This window comes from Sander lucioperca, chromosome 22 (assembly GCF_008315115.2).
Source record: "Sander lucioperca isolate FBNREF2018 chromosome 22, SLUC_FBN_1.2, whole genome shotgun sequence".
Taxonomy (NCBI): domain Eukaryota; kingdom Metazoa; phylum Chordata; class Actinopteri; order Perciformes; family Percidae; genus Sander; species Sander lucioperca.
The window spans coordinates 2,806,206-2,828,035 of record NC_050194.1 but is presented as its reverse complement, the minus strand read 5'-3'; the positions used below and the strand labels follow the sequence as shown (position 1 = coordinate 2,828,035).

Here is a 21,830-nt window from a genome sequence, read left to right as displayed (position 1 = left end):
CACAAACAGACACACACACAGACACACACACACACACACACATTTTGTCAGTTGTGAAGACACAGGATTGGGTGATTAACCAATAACCAGATTCAACCTTTTGATCTTTTTAATGCTGCTTTTCCAAAATGGAGACTAACTTTTTTATTAAGTCAAAAAAAGTTTAGAAAAAGGGACAAAAACGTTGGAAAGAATACGTATGTGTGATTGGTCATGTGATCTGTGATGTCAGACGGATTAGTTCTGCTACTAGAGCTAAAACTCTCGTGCAGACGGAGATCATTTTGGTCTCAAAACGCCACTTTTTGAAATGTGGCGGTGTGGATGTAGCCTCAGAATGAACAGGTTAGTGAGTCAGTGAAACGTGAGTGCATTATGTATTTAAATTAACCAGTGGTATGAATACTAATGAGATGGTAGGTTACCTTGGCTTTGCTGTAGATGTTGTGGCCGATGATCCTTGTGCTGTCGAACATGTCGTCTCCCGGTCCAAACGCCATACACATCTTAGTCTGACAGACACACACACTTCCTGTTTACTGGGTTTGTGTGTGTGTGTGTGTGTGTGTGTGTGTGTGTGTGTGTGTGTGTGTGTGTGTGTGTGTGTGTGTGTGTGTGTTTACCCCTCCAACAGGACAGGAGCTGTTCAGGTAGTCGCAGGGCAATCCGGTGTTTGCACAGTGAGGCCCTTTGGTGTTCGGACTGACGTCACCAAGGTTACTGGAGGAAAAGCCAGCAACGAAGCCTCCCTGAAAACACACACAAGGCCACTCAAGACAATGTTTGTGATTCCACCAGCTCTCCGCTCCGCTAAAAATACCCGCCAGGTCTAGTTTTGACGGAGCTGCGGGACATGCAAAAAGATTTGGCAGATTTGGCGAGTTTGAGACTCAGAAATCCCCCCACAGAACCAGAGAGCTTGCATATTCAGGCTGTGAAACAGGTTGTTGTGTGGTAGCCTGCTTTTAAAAATGATTAGCTGAACTCTACGATGGCTAAGGAATATTTTTAGAGCGTTACGTCGACCAAACTGTAAATGAGAATACTAAATGAGAAATGCAACAATGCAGTCGGTGAATAAACTCTACATGTCTGGCTCTTGATGTGATTTTCTGAGTCCTTAGTGAAACTGAGTTTGACCCCCCTGTTATAAATAAATAAATGAAATGTGGTGAACTCTTTGGTCCTGTCACCTGTCCAGGTAGCTGTCCGGGGTTCTTGTCCTGCTCCAGCAGGTAGGAGGCGTAGCCCATGTTGTCGCTGCTCACCATACGGTTGGTGAGGTTCATGCTGACGGCGTGGACAGCGAACCAGCTGTCGGGAAGAGACGGAGTCATACGGACAGTCAGACCAATGGGAGGTAAGACTTTATTAATTTTAAATTAAATAGCTGGAACAGTGAATATGTTTACATGACAATAATATTTCACTATTATCCCGAATATGACAATATTCAGAATTTGATGCAGGTCATGTAACTGGCTAGCCTGACAAGCCAGCCCCACATCCTTTTATAAGAATGACTTCAGTGCCGTTCTTTGCTCTTTTCTCAAAGAAAAGCTGAACTCCAAGTCTTCCAGAGTTGCGGCCAAAGCCGATTCCAAAGACCGCTGTTCACCAGCAGCAGCAACCATTTTCTTTGTTTTCAAGTAGCAGGGAATTCACGCGGAACCGTCGCAACTCTGCCATCATTATGTTAAGCCCCGCCCACTGACTCTATACACAATGTGACTGGTCTGACTAGAGTTGGGTTTTTCCAGCTCCCAAGCCAACGGATAGTTGCTAGATGACCCTGGCTGCAAATTACATTTGCTGCTGCCAGGGTGGTCTAGATTTCTAGGCTAGTAACTGGCATATTCTGTTTGGATATTCTTTAAAAAAGCCTTTTTCCCAATATAGCATTTTCTGATAAGGAGAAAGTGTGATATGCCGGTGTTATTATGGTTTTAGAAGAAGCATTCTTTGGACATGTAGACAGCGCATTCAGAATCTGCGTTTCAGTTTGTTTTAACTGAAGTTTGTGACAGTTGACAGTTTACAGTCAACATTTTGCAGGGCTGCGGTAGAGATGCATGGCTATGGTAGAGATGCAGGGCCATGGTAGAGATGCAGAGCTATGGTAGAGATGCAGGGCTATGGTAGAGATGCAGGGCCATGGTAGAGATGCAGGGCTATGGTAGAGATGCAGGGCTATGGTAGCGATGCATGGCTATGGTAGAGATGCAGGGCTGAGGTAGAGATGCAGGACTATGGTAGAGATGCAGGGCTATGGTAGAGTTGCAGGGCTATGGTAGCGATGCATGGCTATGGTAGAGATGCAGGGCTGCAGTAGAGATGCAGGGCTATGGTAGAGATGCAGGGCTGCAGTAGAGATGCAGGGCCATGGTAGAGATGCAGGGCTGTGGTAGAGATGCATGGCTGCGGTAGAGATGCAGGGCTGCAGTAGAGATGCGGGGCTATGGTAGCGATGCATGGCTATGGTAGAGATGCAGGGCTGCAGTAGAGATGCAGGGCCATGGTAGAGATGCAGGGCTGCAGTAGAGATGCAAGGCTATGGTAGAGATGCAGGGCTATGGTAAAGATGCATGGCTATGGTAGAGATGCAGGGCTGAGGTAGAGATGCAGGGCTATGGTAGAGATGCATGGCTATGGTAGAGATGCAAGGCTATGGTAGAGATGCAGGGCTACGGTAGAGATGCAGGGCTATGGTAGCGATGCATGGCTGCGGTAGAGATGCAGGGCTGCGGTAGAGATGCAGGGCTGCAGTAGAGATGCATGGCTATGGTAGAGATGCAGGGCTAGGGTAGAGATGCATGGCTATGGTAGAGATGCAGGGCTGCAGTAAAGATGCAGGGCTATGGTAGCGATGCATGGCTATGGTAGAGATGCAGGGCTGCAGTAGAGATGCAGGGCCATGGTAGAGATGCAGGGCTGCAGTAGAGATGCAGGGCCATGGTAGAGATGCAGGGCTGCAGTAGAGATGCAGGGCTATGGTAAAGATGCATGGCTATGGTAGAGATGCAAGGCTGAGGTAGAGATGCAGGGCTATGGTAGAGATGCATGGCTATGGTAGAGATGCAAGGCTATGGTAGAGATGCAGGGCTATGGTAGAGATGCATGGCTATGGTAGAGATGCAAGGCTATGGTAAAGATGCAGGGCTATGGTAGAGATGCAGGGCTACAGTAGAGATGCAGGGCTATGGTAGAGATGCATGGCTATGGTAGAGATGCAGGGCTATGGTAGCGATGCATGGCTGCGGTAGAGATGCAGGGCTGCGGTAGAGATGCAGGGCTGCAGTAGAGATGCATGGCTGCGGTAGAGATGCAGGGCTAGGGTAGAGATGCATGGCTATGGTAGAGATGCAGGGCTATGGTAGAGATGCAGGGCTATGATAGAGATGCATGGCTATGGTAGAGATGCAGGGCTATGGTAGAGATGCATGGCTATGGTAGAGATGCAGGGCTATGGTAGAGATGCAGGGCTGAGGTAGAGATGCATGGTGGAGAGACAGAGCTGACCGTAAGCTGTAAACAGGTAAGAGGCCGAAAACTGTCATAAACTGCAGTAAAAACCCAGATTGAGACACAGGCTGCATCTCATGGCCCTTATTTGATTCCTCCTCTGTGAAGGCCGTCTCAAAACTCTTATTTCTGCCTGAGGACCAAGCATTGAGGAGCGAAGAGCGAGCACTGAGGAGGGATCATTGAGGAGCAAGGTGGGATCATCGAGGAGGGATCACGGAGGAGCTATAGGATAGAGGATACAGAGAGCAGCCTTCCTGGAAGCCGTGCAGTTGAAGGAGTTACTAACTCCTCCCAAACAGCTGACGTATTCATGCAACGCTGTATACATGTCCAAAGAATGCTAAGACCTAAATAATACCGTCATATCACACATGTGGTGGACAAAGGTGGAATATCATGTGCATGTAAACAGTCACTGTCTTGTTGTTAAGGAATGTGTGTTTTTACCTGAGCATACCGATGCCGTCTCCGTCCAGACCCGTAAACTTCAGCACCAGCACTTGTTTATCTGTGTTCCACTTATACCTGACGGGATCAAACACAACAACTCTCTTTAAGGATCTCTTTACATGTCGGAAGGAAAGTTTAGGAATACATTTTCTCCCTGAAATAGAAACAGAATTGAAGGTACCTTATCATGCCCATTTTCAGGTTCATACTTGTATTTTTCGTACTAGTGACGTTAAACAAACAGCGTGTGCCGTTCCCCCTCCTACCCATGTAACAGTGTACCTGTGTCTCTCGTCCTCAGGGTTATTCAAGTAGGAGTGAGGACTTCTGTTCAGGCTGCTGCCGTCCAGCTCTCCTCGGCTCCTGTAAATCCTGCCTGGCTTCATGTTACTGTGGGCTATGTCTATGCTCTGGAAAAAAGGTTAGACTTTCAGAAATGCAGTTTATGTTACGTTGGGTTATGTACAGATTAGAATATACTCTCGAAACAAGGTTTAATCCGTATCCTTCACCAAACCCACCAGACTCCATGTAAATAATCACTACTTTTAGCGTGTATAGAGCCAGCATATTTCCACCAGACTCCATGTAAATAATCAGTACTTTTAGCGTGCATAGAGCCAGCATATTTCCACCAGACTCCATGTAAATAATCAGGACTTTTAGCGTGTATAGAGCCAGCATATCTCCACATGTAAATGGGTGAATTAAGGGTTTATTTCAACCAAACCAGAGTGATGATTGTTGGAACAGTGGAAAGATGAACCAAGATGGCTTTTGATAGTTTTATTTAGTTTCTGTCCACTTTGAATGAAGTGTGATTTACGCTGATAAAAGTAATGATTATTTACATGGAGTTTGGTGTGTTTGGTGATGGTGATTTCGGGGCTGTTTGATGTTAAACTAAAAGGATCTTACTCTTTAACTAAAAGGTCTATCTCTGTAGGGATCCATCCCATAATGTTGTCAGACACTTTGAATAATAATCTGAGTCTGTCAGCGGCAACAATAGAACTTTTAGTGGACGCTGACTGATGCTGAACATTAGTCCTGTAGGGTTACATTACATCTTGGTTCTGGTTTAATACTGGACCAGTTTCAGAGATTGTTGTTCCATCAGACACTCAGACACACAAACATGGAGACATAGAGTCCAGGTTGAAAAAAAAACCTTTAAGTTACATGAATTAGACTTATACTTACTTTAAGTAAAATGAGAACAGAGGGAACGGAAATGTAAACTTGTGTGCAGCTGTATTGTGTGTAGACCAATCAATAAATTACACACAGACACACACACACACACACACACACACAGACACACACACACACACACACACAGACACACACACACACACCTTGACGATGCCTTTGACCAGCGGCTCGATGGACGCCTTGATGTACCCTTTACTGGTGATCATGAACAGTGTGTACTGGAAGTATCCGGCCAGTCCAGAATGAGTGTGAGTCCCACTCAGAACTACGTTATCTTGTCGGTACAGATCCCCGTACTTCACCTTCAGCGCCTGCAAAACCTGCACACACACACACACACACACACACACACAGATACAGACACACACACACACACACACACACACACACAGACACAAACACACAGAGAGAGAGACAGACAGACACACACACACAGACGCACACACACACACACACAGAGCCAGACACACACACACACACACACACACACACAGACAGACAGACACATTATTTCTTTGTAGGGCTGGGTATTGCCAATGATTTACCAAATAGATTCTGATTAAAGGTCCCAATTCGATTACATTTCCAGTCACCATCAATCAGGTTAGGGACATTTAGAATACCAGTTTATCTTGGATATAAAAGAGATTCTCAGATAACTTCTGCTGTAAATTGTACAAGTAAGAAGCAATCATTGTGGGAAAATTAAAACATTTTAGATTGTAGCTTATTTCATTAGAGTTTGATAAAGTCTGAGACATATTTTAGACTTTACGTTCTCCTCCTTTTTGTATCTCTGAGGCCTCTCAAAATCTCTTCAATCCCACAAAATGTATTTGTAATTCTAGTAGAGTCAATGTTTCCACTGCTGTGTTTAGGGCTGGGTATCATCAATGATTTCCTAAATCAATATCAATTAGGTTAGAAGCAATTTAAGTTCCAAAACCAGTTCATCTTGGATATAAAAGAGATTCTCAGAGAACTTAATAGCAAGAAGCAACCCTCAAATATGTTTTTATAATGCACCAGGTAATGTGACATTAAGACTTGACCCCCAAAAGTTTGTTAACAGTATTTTTTACGTATACATCCATGGTGAAAAGGCAGATCTTATTAATCAGTATCAGATCACTCAAACAAAGATCCATTTAACCATCCTGTTGTCCTTTTCAAAAAGTTTCTATATCAGAAATTTGGGGTTTCTTTCAACCAAATTGTCAAAAAAAATAACGTGGATGGTTCCCTACAACGCTCTTAACAAGTTAGATAAATGATCAGTTCACTACTTTCATTGAATTTGGGTTTTTTATTCAATTTCATAGCATTTGAAAAAACAAAAAATGATAAAAGAACTTTGAAAAAAGATTCAAAAATGTCAAAAAGCGCAGAAAGAAATCGACAAAAACTTTGGAAATAGTGACAAAACAAATGGAAAAAAGTGACAAAAAAGATGACCAAAACATTGAAAAAAAAGTTTGTATTTTCAATTTTGACCCAGAAAAACAGAAAGTTACCTGGTCGACGGGAAGACAACACAAGCGTTAATTGGATGGCCATTGCCCTGTTTGTATTTGCAAAACCGTTCTCTTCTCACTCCAGTGCAATTGACCTACTAACCGGCATTTTCCACTGGATGCGTAACATCTCCGGAACGTCCACAGAGTCATTAGGTTTCCATTAAAGTCAGTGTGTGTATTTCCACTGACTGCAGAACGTCTGCGTCCCGACTCCGTCCCAGCTCCGGCGGTCCCAGCCCTCCGGAGCAGATACCAGAGTTTCTATTGTTGCCGGACGCCGGAGAGCTCCGCAGCAATTCAGCACACGGCAGATAGTGGGGGACAGGAAACTAACTGTTGTTGGTTTTGTGTTTTATTTTGTGTTTTAGTTCTATTCTACGTGAATTCCTGAGATCTCGTGGGTCCTCGTGACTACAGCTGTCAGTCATGGCCGCAGCCGTGCCGCAACAAATCTGGACGTAGTGGGTATTGACGGACGGCGGAGCACGCAGCCGTACTGCAGCGGAGCCGGTCCACAGATGTTCCGCATCCAGTGGAAATCCACAGTAAGCAACCAGTAAAAACTGACTTTGGGCAAGTAGAATTGTACCGTAAGGTTAAAGGTGCTCTAAGCGATGTTGGGTGACGTCACTTCTTGTTGACGTTCGAAGTATTGTCAAACAAAATGGAGGCTAGCTCGCCCCTCCCTCCTCCTCATCCCGTCCCCTCCCCCTCCCTTCCACGCACTAACCTCCCAACCCTAACCCCCCAAATCCTTATTGTTGGTTATTAGCTGGAACGCTGGAAGACTGTTTGTTATGTTTGGTGGTGCAGGTTGGCGCAGTTTGTTTTTGTTGCCGTTTGTGGAGCCTGGGCTGTCTACAGAGACACTTTTACAGTGTGTTCAGGGGACAGGCAGCTAGCAGATAGTGAGGAGATGTTTTTTACAGTGTGTTCAGGGGACAGGCAGCTAGCGGATAGTGAGGAGATGTTTGCTGTATGCGACAAAAAATGTTGTAACCTAAAAAACGTGTGACATCACTTAGAGCACCTTTAAACCTTGCTGTGATAGCAATACTTATACTTCAGGATCTGTATACTTCTTCCACAGTTTATGTGTACTTTGTGTGTGTTTGTGTGTGTGTTCACCTCCAGTCGTAGCCTTTGTGATATCATTCCTACATCTGCGGTGACGAACACGACTCTCCGCCTCCCGTCGTCGATGATGAAGGCTCGGCTGTACAGGCGAGTGTGTATGCCTGCAGCCGTCTGCTCAGGGTTGGCATAACCCATCTGAAAAACACACAGATACACAACTTGGTAGTAGAACATCCTCTTTACAACGTGTAGATCAACACGTCATCACACCTAAATCATACACTAGGTTGATTGCCAATGACGCATAAAACAAGATATTTTACCATTCAACACATTCTCACTCCCTGCACATTAAAAAGCGACGCTTGGTCAGAAGCCTTTGGCGTTTGTTATCGACGCAAAAAGCGTCTGATTTAGACACGCTTGGTCGGGATTCTTGGCACCACTTCTTGACGCTCTGGGTCGGCACGTACGTTTAACTGACATGACACTAAAACGGCACATGAACCCAGGTCTATTGCACAAAGGAAAGTTTAAACTGATTGCTTTTTTTACCCAAACTGTATCTCCGCCGAGAAGGGAGAAAAACTAATTCCTCCCAAGAGTGGGTGTTCAGAGACGGCTAAGATTGACTGTGCTTTCTGCAAAACATGTCTGTCGTAGACATCTGTTAAAGAAAGCTGCTGCGTGCCACTTTTACAATGTTTAACAGATGCTTTTTGTTTTGCACTGTAAGCAACAAATCAAACTAATGCTTGAAATGGACTCAATAGGTAACAAATAAAGCTATCAATGCGCAGGTAATACAGTCTCTGCAAGCCCTTTATGCAGATTGGAGTTGTGTTGAGGTCATGGTTCAAGTTTTTGATCATTGTTTCCATATCAACCTAACTCAGGTAGACATGAAACAGGGCTTTGTATCGTTAGTGTCAGCATGCTGGAGATTGTGTGTTTCTTCCTGCAGTTAATACAGATAAGTTTAGATAAAATACACATGTTCATAATCCTCTGGCTGCAGACTAAGAATGTGACAGTGTGATAATATCTCAGATTTCATCAGAGAAGCCATAAAGATTATCAGTCCAAACACACCCAGTCAGACGGGAACTGCCCGGCCTTGAGCTGGAGACTTTGGAGTTTGATTCCCTGCAGTTCAAAAGTGTGTTTGTGTGTTTTCCTGAAGTCCTCAGTGTGCTGAAGTCCAGGTTATATGCAGTTCTCTTCAGAAATACACCGTATATAAGCACGGGAAGTATGTATCTTTAAGGGTAAACAGGGTACTTTCAATGGGAAAGTGTTGCCATGTGTCCAGAAACATGCTCAGTCAACCCACTTTGAAATCAGAATTAGACCCATACATGCAATCATGAATGACAAATAAAGAATTACACACATCGAGGAAAAAGGGCTAATGTCTCGACGAAGTCTTAAACCCAGTTCAGAGCAAAGATTCACAATGAGACGAGTTCATAAGCTCATAAGTTTATGAAGCCATGCTAAAGTTGACTAAAAAGAGGAATAAAAAAATAATCTTTTGGAAATTGATCGTAATGCCTTAATTTAAAAAAAAACTATGTTAAATTCCCATACCTAGAGACTGGCATGGTTTTATTTCAGTTAGCCTAATAACTGGTTTGATTTGCTTTGAGAGATGATTTTATGGAAAGTACCCCATGCCAATCTCTAGGTATGGTGAAGGGTATGTGATGATGTGGGGTATGGTGAAGGGTATGTGATGATGTGGGGTATGGTGAAGGGTATGTGATGATGTGGGGTATGGTGAAGGGTATGTGATGATGTGGGGGTATTGTGAAGGGTATGTGATGATGTGGGGGTATGGTGAAGGGTATGTGATGATGTGGGGGTACAGTGAAGGGTATGTGATGATGTGGGGTATGGTGAAGGGTATGTGATGATGTGGGGTACGGTGAAGGGTATGTGATGATGTGGGGTATGGTGAAGGGTATGTGATGATGTGGGGGTATGGTGAAGGGTATGTGATGATGTGGGGGTATGGTGAAGGGTATGTGATGATGTGGGGTATGGTGAAGGGTATGTGATGATGTGGGGGTATAGTGAAGGGTATGTGATGATGTGGGGGTACAGTGAAGGGTATGTGATGATGTGGGGTATGGTGAAGGGTATGTGATGATGTGGGGGTACAGTGAAGGGTATGTGATGATGTGGGGGTACGGTGAAGGGTATGTGATGATGTAGGGGTATGGTGAAGGGTATGTGATGATGTGGGGGTATGATGAAGGGTATGTGATGATGTGGGGGCCAAGGGAACTTTATCAGGATGCATAGTATCCTGGATCCATGAAATAACTGGCCTTTCAAAATAAAAGTCTGCCTGCCTCTATGGGAATTTAACATAGGGGTGTACTTACTTATGCTCCCTGTATTTTAAGGAAGAACATTTATTTATTTACGATACATTATTCATTCACAAAGAAAATTGGTGTCTTTAAAGGTTGGATTTTTCCTCATTTTTTTTATTAAGGCATCAAGATCAATTTCCAAAAGATTATTTTTTTTTTATTATTCCTCTTTTTACTCAACTTATGAGCACCACTGTACTTGCAACGCTCCAGTCTGCAGCGTTCTGAAAGCTGCCAGTTTCCATCAATGAGACGAGACGGTGTATTATCTGCATAGAAACCACTCTCTGTACTTCTGTTCAAACTTTTTTGTAGCTGGATATCATTTGTAGCATCTTAAAATAAGAATGATGGTAGTTATAGTGAGATACTAGCTACAGCTGCATTTCTAGTAGAGATAAAACAGAGAAGAAACTAACTGGCAACAAATCGTGCATAAACACACAATAAACACAGTCAACCTACATAGAAACAAAATCATACATTATCTCATCCAATGCTTCAATGAACATCTAATAAACCTCACACCATACCCCCCCCCCCCACCCACCCACCTTTCCCCACAATCAGAAGAACCCATAACACATCCTCCCCCCTCGTATTGCACTTTATTTAGATGCTTGACATGCTGTGGTCAATAAATTCTCTATTGCACAATGCCCAATTGCATAATACCATATCAAATATAATATAGCATATATATATATATATATATATATATATATATATATATATATATATAGCACCAGTACCCTGTCAGGCATTGCACATCCTATAACCATAATGGTAAGTACCACAAATATTATTTAGTAATATTAGTCACACATACATCACTGCAGCCAACACACACACACACACACACACACACACACATCTTATCTCTTATTATTCATTAATTAATTTTATTAAAAGCGGCACAAGTGAGAATTTGTACCTGTTAAGCTTGCAGTTTGGTAACCTGAAGGCATCAGCTCAAACTCACTATACACGACGTGATTTGGGTCGTGGGTGATTTTGAGACCCTGTTTCCTCACCGCCTCCTCGAAGAGCTCCTGAAGAGGAGTAGGTGGCCTTTGGCCAATTATTTTCCAGCCCTTTTTATCAAGTTTTAGAGCTGTGATTTTAATTTAAAGGACAGGTTACCGAACCGAGACATAATGCAATAACGAACAATAGATTCAATGGCTGCCTTGTAAAACAGTAGCATGATATCTTTGTCCACTCCATGAACTCTAAGTCGTCTTAAAAAAATATAGACGCTGAATTATCTTTGAGCAAACACCCTCCACTTGATGGGACCACTGCAACTGACAGTCTAATTGTATACCTAAATACTTATATGTTGTACCTGCTCAACAAGTACACCTTCAATCTGGAGTGTGCATTGATCTCCTATAGACCTGGGGTCAGAAATCATTTCTTTGGTTTTATTTACATTAAGCGGCAGTTTATGCCAGTCCTTCCAGAAAAAGGCAGAGTATTTTGTGATTGTTGCGGGCAAAAATGCTTGATTATGTGGCATGTTTTCTTAAAAAATGCAATGGAATATGCGGGATATTTATGCAATTTTATGCGATGAAATTGCGGGAACTTGCAAAAATTGCGGTTTCATCGTGGCTTCATCGCGGGGTTTGCAGCTTTTCATTGATGTTCACGTTGCGTAATTGCGTCACTTCATAACGTTCCCGCTGCTCTTGTGTGAAGTAAACGCAACATTTTTCAACTTTCTGCTAAGATATGTGTGATTTTTTTGCAACGAAAATGCCGGGATTATGAAATCATGCAAGCCCCGCATATTTTGCGCGGAAATCGGCAATTTATGCGGCGAAAGTGCAGCGTATTTGAAAAAATTCGCCCCCTGCATAAATATGCAGACTTTGGCTGATTATGCATTGAATTATGCAATCGCATAATCACGTTTTTCTGGAGGGACTGTTATGCCTGTTGCACCTCTAGCTCGCTCAAAAGTAGTTCTGCTTGTTTATCCTCTGTCCAAAACTCTGCCTCTCTATGTCTCTACTTGAATACCTGGCAGTCGTTATCATCTGTATGTGGACACCTGGGTGTAGCTATTATCTCTAGGTCAAGTTGTTCTCAGAAGAAGTCGTGTGGCAGGAGGCTTTGAAGGCAGAATCAGTGTCTGGTGTGTGTGTGTTTTGGCACTGACCAGAGGGATTTCAGCTGGAGGCCCGGTGCAGTCGGCTCGGCCCACCCCAATCAGGTAGGGTTTGTGCGGAGGCTCTGGACTTGGAGGAACGGTCGGCTCCGGACTTGGAGGAAGGGTCGGCTCCGAGCCTAATAGCACAAGCGAGAAGAGTAGCTGTTAGTTTTAGAGGGCCGTACCGTTATCGTTTTCCAAACTATCATCAGTTTTTAGAGTGACTTCCTATAGTCTAAGTATGAAAACTAACCCAGTGACTTGACACCTGCTGCAGAGAGATAATCCATCACAGTCAATGCGAATTTTCGTGGTATGCATTTGCGTATTTATTCGTAAACAACCATAATGTCTGGTTTTAGGGGAAGTACATTTTCAGGATAATTGCGTGTTGTGTGTTGCCAATCTCAAAGCCACTTCGCTTCGGGAAACAACAAACTGAGGCAGCGAGCTACACGCTGAAAATGTCAAGTTTAGAAGAAGATGTGGACGGTGCAACAAGACAAGTCTGCTTGGTTCTTTCAGGGAATGATTGTAAAGATTTACAAGGAATATGTTTAGGGCATTTCCTCTCTTACTGGGACGTTTTGGGACTGATTGGTGGGATTGCTGTGGACGTGTGAAGTACACGTGGAGATAACACTGGTAAGAGCCAATGAGGTTTAACCATGTATCCAACTAATTTTATGGTTCTAGATGTAAATATGTGTGTGTGTGTGTTCTTACCTGTGTCTGTTTTCCGGGTAGCCATCACTGCGATCAGTGTTACGCTAATGGCCGTCATGAGGGTGAACAGCACGGCCAGCGTCACCTCCAGAACAGAAGCACCACAACACACCTTTTTCCTGCAGGCCATATCGTCTGTCGGCACCGGAGGGAAAACACTGAGTGAGTGGTGAAGACTTCAATTTTTTCTTTTAATCATCAACACAGAAACTCAGGAGTCTCCTGGATAACGCAACAAGCCTATGGTTTATGTTTATGTTAGGATCCACAGAAATCCTACGATCTCTACAAAGCTAATGTGGGAGCAACTTTCTGACGTTTTTGCCCCCTTTTTGTCCTTAGGAATGCGCCTTGGTCGACGCGCTTAAACAAGACTCAAAATAACTCCACTGTTTTCACGTTTATTTTTCTTTTTCTTTATCACTCAAACTCAAAAATGGTCAGTTTACAATGAGTCTAGTTTACTGTGAATGTCACTGCATTTATGCACAATTTATCAAAATAAAAGTTAATATTGAAATCATAATTTTGGCTCCAACAGCTAACGTTAGCCTAACTTAGGCTTAGGCTGACTAAACAGGAAGGGACCATAAATCGTTTTTTGACTATAGGAGAGCCGTTTGCTGTTTATATGTGCAGTATTTATTCAGTTCCAGGAAATTCCACAATCTCTATGAAGCTAACGTTAGCTTAAGAAGGTAACCTGCCTAACAGGCAAGGACTGTTGCTACAGTTTATATATTTCTATCTTTTTATCTCTATATCTTGTAGGTAACCGTTGTTGTATAATCACAATATTACACCTGAGGGTGTGATTTTGCGTCATATTATTGGCATGTCAGATCAGAGACAATGTAAACAAGGAAATATCACCAAAAGGTTGTTGTGTGAAGAGTCTGTAAACTTTCTTACATTAATACATGAAATCTTTACCATACCAGTTCGTCTTGGATATGAAAGCTTCTCAGAGAACTAACGCTGTAAATTGTACAAGGATCCCTCTAACTTAATGCATTATTAAATTATTTGACCCCAAAGCAGTAACATAGAGACAGAAAAAGTGTCTGTACAGGGTTCAACAATAAGGGTTGCCCGATGGCCTGGGGCAAGGAAAATACCACATTGGGCAAGTAAATATAACAACCCACTTGCCCGTTTGGTCAAGTACAAGCTAAAGCAAAAAAAGTGTTTAAGCGTCCTGGATGGACTTTTCTTGGGAGGCAGTAGAGGATGTCGATGAAACAACTACAATGTTTTGCAAAGTTTGCCGCAAGTTTGAGTCCAAGGCAGATAAAATATATAAAACCTAGTTTAAAGGAATGTCTTCATTCAGAAAACAAATGCTAGAGTACCAAGATAAAATCAAGCAGCATCTCGCTTGAAGGCAGCTAAGAGGGCTTTGTTGTTATTTAAAGGTCCCATGGCATGAAAATGTCACTTTATGAGGTTTTTTTAACATTAATATGAGTTCCCCTAGCCTGCCTATGGTCCCCCAGTGGCTAGAAATGGTGATAAGAGCCCTGGGTATCCTGCTCTGCCTTTAAGAAAATGAAAGCTCAGATGGGCCGATCAGGAATCTTGATCCTTATGAGGTCATAAGGGGAAAGGTTACCTCCCCTTTCTCTGCTTTGCCCACCCAGAGAATTTGGCCCACCCATGAGAAAGAGACATCATGGCTTTCAAACAAGCAAAGTGGCAGTTGGTCAAGGCCACACCCCCACCCTCCACCTTCCCCCCCCTCTCTCCTCCTCAATCGCTACAGACACAGAAATGGTACATCCTAAGGAAAGCTCATTGTGGGACTGGCTCTAGTGGCTGTAATTCTGCACCAAGGCTGAATTTAGGGAAAGAGACTTCAGATACAGTATTAGGGGACCACTAAGGCCTTTATAAAAGAGACTTCAGATACAGTATTAGGGGACCACTAAGGCCTTTATAAAAGAGACTTCAGATACAGTATTAGGGGACCACTAAGGTCTATATAAAAGAGACTTCAGATACAGTATTAGGGGACCACTAAGGCCTATATAAAATAGACTTTAGATACAGTATTAGGGGACCACTAAGGTCTATATAAAAGAGACTTCAGATACAGTATTAGGGGACCACTAAGGCCTTTATAAAAGAGACTTCAGATACAGTATTAGGGGACCACTAAGGTCTATATAAAAGAGACTTCAGATACAGTATTAGGGGACCACTAAGGTCTATATAAAGAGACTTCAGATACAGTATTAGGGGACCACTAAGGCCTATATAAAAGCATCCAAAGAGCACCATGTCATGGGACCTTTAAAGGTGCACTATGAGTTCCTGCATGGTTTCAGCGCAATTTCATTTTTGTCTCAAATGGTAGTCATCTCTCCTTGATCCGCAGCTGCCTGCCCCCTGAACACACTGTGATAAAGCCCGGTCTGGGGAGACAACACAGGGGTCGTAAACGTCAAACACTAGAGGCACAGGATAGGCACCAAAATACAACAAGCCACTCCAGCCAATTACGGACAAGATGGTTGGGGGAGGGGGTGGGGGTTAGTGACAGAGTCAGTTAGTCATGACAGTTACGGAAACATGGGGGGAGGGGCGAGCTTGCTCCGTTTTGTTTGAACTTTACTTGGAACGTCTACAGAAGTGACCATGCAGGAACTCATAGTGCACCTTTAATAACCACTAATACATTTTCTTTTGTAAAAATCGACTTCGGGCAAGTGTAATTATTTTTCACTTGCCTGACTAAAAATTGTACTTGTGGGCAAGTGAAAAAAAACCTTAACATTGATCCCTGCTGTACAATATACTGTACACGTGCTTCTTCAGTGCAGAGACGGTAAACTTAAAGACATACATCTGTGAAACTGGTCATGCCAGTATTTCTCTTGCCCAAATTTAGCCTAACTTTGGAGCGTTATTTAGCATGACATGGATTCCTCACATCATAAATCGATATCGGAGCAATCAAATTAGGCCAATTTAAATCGGAAAAACTATTATTCTAATCCCAGCCTCACGTTTAACAGCCCAGCTACCATAAATCACTACATAATGAAAAACAAACTTCCTACAGCTCATACTGATCTAAAAGTCTGTTCCCACTGAGCCCCAGAGAGAAAATACAGAGGACCATTAGTTCAAACCTAAAATCAATCAGAATCTGGCTTAAGAATACATGATCGAACTCACCTTCTGGGAAGAACGAGGGTTGAAAGTGTGTTTGTGTTGAGTCTGATCTGAGATCCACAGTTCAGCTGTTATCTAACTGATAAAATCACTCTAACTCTCCCTCCAAAGTTCACTTATAGATAATAGATGGGTGACTACAGCTGAAACAACTTTTACAAGTAATAATACTGTTTCCATGTTTGTTGACATTGTTGGAAATGGATGAATTACTGAACCAATAGCACGAATATATAATCGAGCTCTCAAGATCCACAGTAATCTTCCAAAGTGGTCTCACCACTGCATTGCACTCACACGCTCAAACGCGCTGACTTACCAGAACTACATAAACAGCCACCCTATTGCATTTTATTTTCAGATTCAAAATAGCAGTTCACCAGCACTTGCTGCACTTCTCCCGACACACAATATGACACCAGTACGCCTCACTAGGCCAGTCTCACAGGCACTCATTCCAGTCCCCCCCATACAAAAACAACTCTGGTCAGAAATCCTTTTTTCATGCATACACCAACATTTGGAATGACATTCCCCATCACATCAGAGCACTATCATCCATCACGTATTTCAAAAAGGCACACAAACTGTTCCTTCTCAACAGTTACACTTGCACACATCGATTGTTCATGTATTGTCCAAGTCTTGTCCAAGGCTTGTCTGTATTGTTGTTTTTAGTTGTCTGTATCTGTCTATCCCATGCTAACTAAAGACGTGTTTCTACCGTTAGTTGTTTGTATCTGTCTATCCCATGCTAATGTCCTGTACAAATGTTTCTGTCTTCATGTGCCACTACTGTGTTCAAAGTTCTATGTTTTTAAACTGAGTCAGGCCCGTATCTGTTGTAACTTAATGTTACTTTTACCTTTCCTGTATAATAAATGAAATTAAATGGATGAATTCAGTTCTCTGTGTATTACTGAGTACATAGTTAAGTGTTCTACTGGATTGTACTGAGAAGTGTTTATATAAATAAAGGGGTCAGATTATAATGAATCATCACAACCTATGACCTCAGCCATAAAACATATCTACTCCAAAGTAATAATTTGTTTTGTTGGTCATTCAATGGAGGCGAGTTCCCGAAAGTGCTGGTGAGCAGATTTTGGTGCTGCCAATGTTGTGTAATCAAAAGGATTGTTTATTGTTGTATCATTGTGAAACAGCAGTTATTCAGTAATTTATTAATCTTAAGAATATAAACAAGAGGGAGAGACACCATGAGACACTAGAGATATCAGAGACATCAAAGACAACAGAGCGTCCAAACATACTGACATCAGGATCTTCATCTTCAGACCATGAAGGTAAGTTTGTAACTTTATATATCTGATGGTTTGTCTAATTGTTAATCAGTAGTTTCAGTATGTTAACAGGTTCAACACATGCACATTTTAATCATTTGTGGCCCCAGAATTTGGACAGAGAAAGCAAGTCTTTATCTTGCTTTACAGAGTATTCTAGCTCTGCATGAGAGAGATACCAATGCAGGGGGAGAACCCTGTGGAAAAACCCACATAGAGTACGATGTCAGCACAGTTTGTTTTCAAATCAGCACCAACCAAAATGAGAATGCGTCGATGACAGCAGAGTCTCCCTGATCCTGCTGCAGAGGCCAAAGTCATAAATTTGTTCTTGATCAAACTAAATGACAACATCTCTTCTGTTCCAGCTGGTTTCAGTCCTCCTCCTCCTGCTGGCTCCTCTGTTGACCAGCTGCCAGAAGCTCCTTCTGCCGGGAGACTGCAGTGACATTTATAATAATGACAACAGCCGACCCAGTGGAGTGTACACCATCTATCCCATCGGAGCCACGTCTGCTGTCCAGGTACACTTCATCCTCTCTGGGACGCAGGTTGATCTTCAGATGATAATAATGTGAAGAGTTACAAGTTTGACTGATGCTTCTGATACAACAGATTAGGGCTGGATTAAAAAAAATGGATTTCCCCAATCAAATCGATTTCTATTTAAATGTTCCAACAATTAATTCATTAAATCCTGAGGTTCATCTTTTAAGAGGCTCTGTCCAGAACTAGAAGACCATTGGCACCAAATATGTCGTGCTAGCTTGTTGGGAAGGGGCCGGGGTTAAAAACCGATGGCAATTATTTTGTCCGTTATTTTTACAGTCTATGGTTAACCCCCACAGTCACATTAACTAATACCTGTGTGTGTGTGTGTGTGTGTGTGTGTGTGTGTGTGTGTGTGTGTGTGTGTGTGTGTGTGTGTGTGTAGGTGTACTGTGACATGGGTACGACATGAGTCTGATCTGAGGTCTGTTTACCGGCTCAGATCCACAGTTCAGCTGTTATCTAATTGATAAAATCACTGTAACTCTCCCTCCAAAGTTCACCAATAGATAAGAGATGGGTGACTACAGTTGAAACAAATTTTACAAGTAATAATACTGTTTCCATGTTTGTTGACATTGTTGGAAATGGATGAATTCAGTTCTCTGTGTATTACTGAGTACATAGTTAAGTGTTCTACTGGATTGTACTGAGAAGTGTTTACATAAATAAAGGGGTCAGGTTATAATGAATCATCACAACCTATGACCTCAGCCATAAAACATATCTACTCCAAAGTAATAATTTGTCTTGTTGGTCATTCAATGGAGGCGAGTTCCCGAAAGTGCTGGTGAGCAGATTTTGGTGCTGCCAATGTTGTGTAATCAAAAGGATTGTTTATTGTTGTATCATTGTGAAACAGCAGTTATTCAGTAATGTATTAATTTTAAGAAAATAAATAAGAGGGAGAGACACCATGAGACACTAGAGATATCAGAGACATCAAAGACAACAGAGCGTCCAAACACACTGACATCAGGATCTTCATCTTCAGACCATGAAGGTAAGTTTGTAACTTTATATATATCTGATGGTTTGTCTAATTGTTAATCAGTAATTTCAGTATGTTAACAGGTTCAGCACAAGCACATTTAATCATTTGTGGCCCCAGAATTTGGACAGAGAAAGCAAAAGTCTTCATCTTGCTTTACAGAGTATTCTAGCTCTGCATAAGAGCGATACCAAAAGCAGGGGGAGAACCCTGTGGAAAAACCCACATAGAGTACAATGTCAGCACAGTTTGTTTTCAAATCAGCACCAACCAAAATGAGAATGCATCAACGACAGCAGAGTCTCCCTGATCCTGCTGCAGAGGCCAAAGTCAGAAATTTGTTCTTGATCAACCTAAATGACATCTCTTCTGTTCCAGTTGGTTTCATTCGTCCTCCTCCTGCTGGCTCCACTGTTGACCAGCTGCCGGCCGCTCGTTCTGCCGGGAGACTGCAGTGACATTTATAATAATGACAACAGTCGACCCAGTGGAGTGTACACCATCTATCCCATCGGAGCCACGTCTGCTGTCCAGGTACACTTCATCCTCTCTGGGACGCAGGTTGAACTTCAGATGATAATAATGTGAAGAGTTACAAGTTCTGACTGATGCTTCTGATACAACAGATTAGGGCTGGATTAAAAAATATTTGATTTCCCCAGTCAAATTGATCTTTATTTAAATATTCCAACAATCAATTCATTAAATCCTGAGATTCATCTTTTAAGAGGCTCTGTCCAGAATCGATCCGTCTGTATCATATGAAACTAGAAGACCATTGGCACCAACTATGTCATGCTAGCTTGTTGGGAAGGGGTCGGGATTAAAAACTGATGGCGAGGGAAAAACTGGCATGGCCATTTTTAAAAGGGGTCCTTTGGAATTTCACCTAAAGATATCTGAATGAAATGTCAATCAATTATCATTTTAGAGTCTGTAGAGCTGAACATTGTGTGTTAAATAAACATTTTGTAAACTAATAATTTTAATAATGCACCAGGTTAGATGGAACCTTGTACAATTGCAGAATCTCATTCATCCATCTTCGTCCGCTTATCTGGGGTCGGGTCGCGGGGCAGCAGCTCCAGCATTATTTTTACAGTCTATGGTTAACCCCCACAGTCACATTAACTAATACCTGTGTTTGTGTGTAGGTGTACTGTGACATGGGTTCTGAAGGAGGACGGTGGACGGTGAGTATTTTAACTGAAGTCAACACTTCCTGTAGTTCCTTCACAATACATCACATTCCAGTAAAATCCTTGTTGTCTGGAAACATGAGCTGTCAGATATCTTGTGTGTTTAGCTAGTTAACCCCCCATCCCGTCCCCCCCAGGTGATGCAGAGGAGGATGGACGGCACGGTGAACTTCTACAGGGGCTGGGATCAATACAAGACCGGCTTTGGTATCGCTGCTGGAGAGTACTGGCTCGGTGAGAAATGAAACCAAACTAACAGTCATGTCTTCATGAAACTGTTTCTAAATGTTTGTTTGTTTTCAGGTCTGGAGTCTCTCTTCCACCTGACTCTGAGGAAAAGGTACGAGCTGCTGGTCGACATGGAGGACTTTGAAGGAAACAAAGCGTTCGCTCGTTACTCCTCGTTCTCCATCGACCCAGAGTCCTACGGATACACACTGCATGTTTCTGGATTCACTGATGGAGGAGCAGGTGAGGTTTCCACATTAAGGACGAGAATTTCAGCCATTAATGTTGTGGAGTGTGACATTGGTTCATGCCACATACTTGTCCCTAAACAACTAAACAAACATTGTCAATGACCCCCTCCCTCGTCAACACGCTCCAATCTGCCTCCGTCTCCATCCCCACCAGCCTCTCCTTGCTTCCCCTGCTCTCCAGCCCCAGTGTCTCTCCCTCGGCTCCCCGGCTACGGCTCCCCTGAGTACCCTCGCCCCGACTGCCTTCGCCATCCTAGCTCCCAGTTCCCTCGCCATCTTACCTGCCCTCGCTCCCAGTTCCCTCACCATCCTACCTGCCCTCGCCATCCTACCCTTGCTCCCGGTTCCCTCGCCATCCTACCTGCCCTCGCCATCCTACCCTTGCCCCCTATTGCCTCACCGTCCTAACTGCCTTTCACCTGTCCCTGGCGTCTGCCTCCCCACTCCCTTTTTCCCCATCCTCAATAAACCTGTTTACTGTGAGCATCTGCATTTGAGTCTGTTCTGTTCCCCAGCGTAACAGAAATGTTTATTCTATTACGGATTGGGGTAAGGGGGAAGTACTGAAACAAGTGTTATAGCTGACTCAATCTGTAGATGTATTGTTTTAATTAAATATATATCCCATAATAGCCATTAAACGTCACCAGTCCAGTGTTGTTAATTCAATAGTTGTATTATTTAGTTATACTTACTGTAGGTAGTGAAGTTGACTGTGGTATTTACTGGAGTAAATACACTCCAAAAATATATATCATAGTTAGTTGTATCATAATGTTCTGATTATTCACTTGTTGTGTTTCTGTAGGAGACTCCCTGAGTTATCACAACGGACAGAAGTTCTCCACCTTCGACAAAGACCAGGACTCCTCTACAGGAAACTGTGCCAGATCACACCTGGGGGCATTCTGGTACAGCAACTGTTACCAAGCAAATCTAAACGGTGTTTATCGTTGGGGGGCTGACAGCACTGTCAATTATGTTGGAGTGGATTGGTTTCGTTGGAAAGGTAACAACTACTCCCTGAAGACCATCAGCATGAAGATCCGTCCTGTGCTGTAGTTCTCCAGGACCAAAGTACA

General features: G+C 42.9%; 2 protein-coding genes across 4 annotated transcripts in view; one reads left to right on the top strand and one right to left on the bottom strand.

The window, feature by feature from the left end:
- asah2 (N-acylsphingosine amidohydrolase 2) overlaps window positions 1-16,264 on the bottom strand; it is a 27,587-nt gene extending 11,323 nt beyond the window's left edge. The window contains exons 1-10 of one of the 2 annotated variants that reach the window (XM_031312241.1): window positions 16,230-16,264; window positions 13,050-13,184; window positions 12,333-12,460; window positions 7,836-7,979; window positions 5,334-5,510; window positions 4,258-4,385; window positions 3,973-4,050; window positions 1,194-1,314; window positions 624-749; window positions 426-512 (exon numbers count right to left, since the gene is read on the bottom strand). In XM_031312241.1, the coding sequence (XP_031168101.1) occupies window positions 426-512; window positions 624-749; window positions 1,194-1,314; window positions 3,973-4,050; window positions 4,258-4,385; window positions 5,334-5,510; window positions 7,836-7,979; window positions 12,333-12,460; window positions 13,050-13,179 (1,119 nt within the window). In that variant the 5' untranslated portion in view covers window positions 13,180-13,184; window positions 16,230-16,264. The remainder of the gene's footprint in view (window positions 1-425; window positions 513-623; window positions 750-1,193; window positions 1,315-3,972; window positions 4,051-4,257; window positions 4,386-5,333; window positions 5,511-7,835; window positions 7,980-12,332; window positions 12,461-13,049; window positions 13,185-16,229) is intronic. The other variant, XM_031312242.1, reaches the window with a different exon arrangement.
- On the top strand, window positions 5,051-21,830 carry LOC116059248 (microfibril-associated glycoprotein 4-like). Of its 2 annotated transcripts, XM_035997624.1 has the most exons (7): window positions 5,051-5,054; window positions 17,525-17,533; window positions 17,899-18,054; window positions 20,225-20,263; window positions 20,407-20,503; window positions 20,573-20,740; window positions 21,557-21,830. In XM_035997624.1, exons 2-7 carry the CDS (start codon window positions 17,528-17,530, stop codon window positions 21,808-21,810), a joined length of 720 nt encoding a protein of 239 aa, XP_035853517.1. In that variant the 5' UTR covers window positions 5,051-5,054; window positions 17,525-17,527; the 3' UTR covers window positions 21,811-21,830. The 2 variants fall into 2 exon arrangements, with proteins under 2 accessions (XP_035853517.1, XP_031168080.1); XM_031312220.2 differs by lacking the exons at window positions 5,051-5,054; window positions 17,525-17,533; window positions 17,899-18,054 and adding exons at window positions 18,976-19,082; window positions 19,449-19,604.

Coding starts and splice junctions, on each gene's coding strand:
- LOC116059248 (XM_035997624.1), top strand. Junction 20,264..20,406: donor CTGAAGGAGGACGGTGGACG/GTGAGTATTTTA, acceptor CGTCCCCCCCAG/GTGATGCAGAGGAGGATGGA. Junction 20,504..20,572: donor TGCTGGAGAGTACTGGCTCG/GTGAGAAATGAA, acceptor GTTTGTTTTCAG/GTCTGGAGTCTCTCTTCCAC.